General features: G+C 58.8%; 1 protein-coding gene across 1 annotated transcript in view; it reads left to right on the top strand.

The window, feature by feature from the left end:
- Nucleotides 1-207: 207 nt before the first annotated feature.
- Nucleotides 208-2,240, top strand: part of LOC105295744 (GTPase IMAP family member 6-like) — a gene marked incomplete at its 5' end in the record, with an annotated part of 3,430 nt that continues 1,397 nt past the window's right edge. The window contains 2 exons of the mRNA XM_011365543.1: nucleotides 208-295; nucleotides 1,489-2,232. Coding sequence (XP_011363845.1) covers nucleotides 208-295; nucleotides 1,489-2,144 — 744 coding nt within the window. The remainder of the gene's footprint in view (nucleotides 296-1,488; nucleotides 2,233-2,240) is intronic.

Genomic DNA, 2,240 nt, shown 5'->3' with positions numbered 1-2,240 from the left:
GAGTAGGCAGAGACAGAGACATAGAGACAGAGGGACAGAGACACTGAGAGACAGAGAGAGACACAGGGTCCCCGAAGGAGGTAGACGGTGCCTCGGTCCACTCCCGCCCAAACCAATGCAAAACGCTTTCTTTTGACAAGAGAAAGGCGAAGTCGGGCGCCTCTTCAAACTCAGTGGGAAAGTCAGCAGGACATTTATTCTCCGTAGGAGGAGGAGGAGGAAGAATACGAGCAGATTCTCCCGGAGGAGCTCGCGGAAGCGCCGCCCCAACAGCCGGAACCGCACCTGTCGGAAGGTAAAACGAGCTTCTCGCCTAAGTGACGTCGAGAGAGGTGGCCACGAGGGCGTTTGACGTGCCCGGTGCTCAGAGAGGCGGAGAGTTCAACCCAGAGACGTGCCCCGCATGGGCGGCCGTGCGAGGGCCTTTGGGTGCAGCCTTCTCTGCTCCCCCCCGTCCCACCCCTCCGCCAAGTATGAGGGGAAGGCCCCAGCAGGCACCGTGGGAGAAAGGAGGCATGAGAGAGCTCCAGTCACCCCCTTTACTCCCTCTGTGCCAGTCCCAAGGGAACCGTGTGCCAGTCCCCACTCCAGGGGCTGGGTGTGCAACATGACTCGCCTGGCCGAGGCTTGGCAGCCCGGGGACCGTGCCGGCGCTCGGCTGGTCCGGATATGGGAGCCCTTGGGGTCACCGGCGCTGCAAAGCAGCACAGGGACAAGCAGGATGTGCTTGGCCGCTGGCTCAGACCTGGCCCGGGCCTTTACCAGGGGGTCTGGCCCGCAAAAGCTGCTATATACCCCGAAGAATCGAAAGCGGGGCCTCGGACGGGCATTTGTGCACTAATGTTCACCGCAGCTTTATTCACAATAGCAAAAGGGTGGAAACCACTCAAGTGTCCCTTGTGTGAATAGACGAAACGTGGTCTGTCCATCCAATGGAATATTATTCGGCCATGAAAAGGGAAACCCTGACACGTGCGACAGCACAGATGAACCTCAACAACCCTATGTCGAGCGAAATAAACCAGACACAAAAGCTCAAATATTACAGGATGCCGCTTTTCTGAGGTCCCTAGAATAGCAACATTTATAGAGATAGAAAGTGGCCTAGGGGCTGCGGGCGGGGAGAACGAGGAGTTTTTGTTTCATGGGGACAGAGTTTCGGTTTGGGATGATGGAGAAATTCTTGAGATGCGCCACTGATGATCACGCCATGATGTGAAAGTACTTCACGTCACTACATCGTGCCCTGAAAATGGTTAAAGGAGCAAGTTTTATGTTATGTATACTTGATCACAGTAAAAAAAAAAAAAAAAAATGGATAAAAGGAAAAAAAAGAGTGTGAGCCCAGGGCAGGTCTCGGTCGCAGAGGTTGGCGTTCGTCCCTCCATCCAGGACGTCTGTCCCCGAGGTCATGGGGCATTCCCGAGGAGGACAAGCGGGTGGGATGGGCTATGACTGCAACGTCTTGAGTTCTCTCGCTGATTCTAGGTCTGGGGGAGAAGGAACAGACCCCGAAGACACTGAAGCTCATCCTGGTGGGGAAATCGGGAAGTGGGAAGAGCGCCACAGGAAACAGCATCCTCGGCAGGAAAGCCTTTGAGTCTAAAGTCAGTGCCAGGGCTGTGACCAAGGCCGTCCAGCGAGAGAGCTGCGGATGGGACGGGAAGGAGCTCGAGGTGATCGACACCCCCGATGTCTTGTCCCCTGCGGTGTCTCTGGACGTGGCAGCCCGTGACTTGCGTGAAGCCACTGGCTTCTCCTCCCCAGGGCTGCACGTGGTGCTCCTGGTGACGCAGCTGGGGCGGTTCACGAAAGAGGACCGGGAGGTGGTCAGGCGCCTCCAGGACGTCTTCGGAGAGAGCGTCCTGGCCTCCACCGTCCTGGTGTTCACTCGGAAGGAGGACCTGGCCGGCGGCTCTCTGGAAGAGTATGTGCGCGAGACTGACAACCGGGACCTCGTCATGCTGGACGTGGTGTGCGAGCGGCGCCACTGTGGCTTCGACAACAGGGCGGAGGGGGACGAGCGGGAGGCCCAGCTGAAGGAGCTCATGGAGAAGGTCGGGGTGATCCTGTGGGAAGCCGAAGACCGCTGTGACGGCAGCAGGGCCCGCCGTCCTCCCGGCAAGACGTTCTGCTCGGACTAGAGCAGGGCGGGCAGATACCGCAGGGCCCACGGCCCAGGGAGGTGCCCGGTGCGGGGTCCTGGCCGCAGGGGCCGCGAGGACCCAGAAGGCATCAGA

This window comes from Pteropus vampyrus, unplaced genomic scaffold, assembly GCF_000151845.1.
Source record: "Pteropus vampyrus isolate Shadow unplaced genomic scaffold, Pvam_2.0 Scaffold112, whole genome shotgun sequence".
Taxonomy (NCBI): domain Eukaryota; kingdom Metazoa; phylum Chordata; class Mammalia; order Chiroptera; family Pteropodidae; genus Pteropus; species Pteropus vampyrus.
The sequence above is the reverse complement of the archived record's forward strand: the minus strand, read 5'-3'. Positions and strand labels throughout refer to the sequence as shown.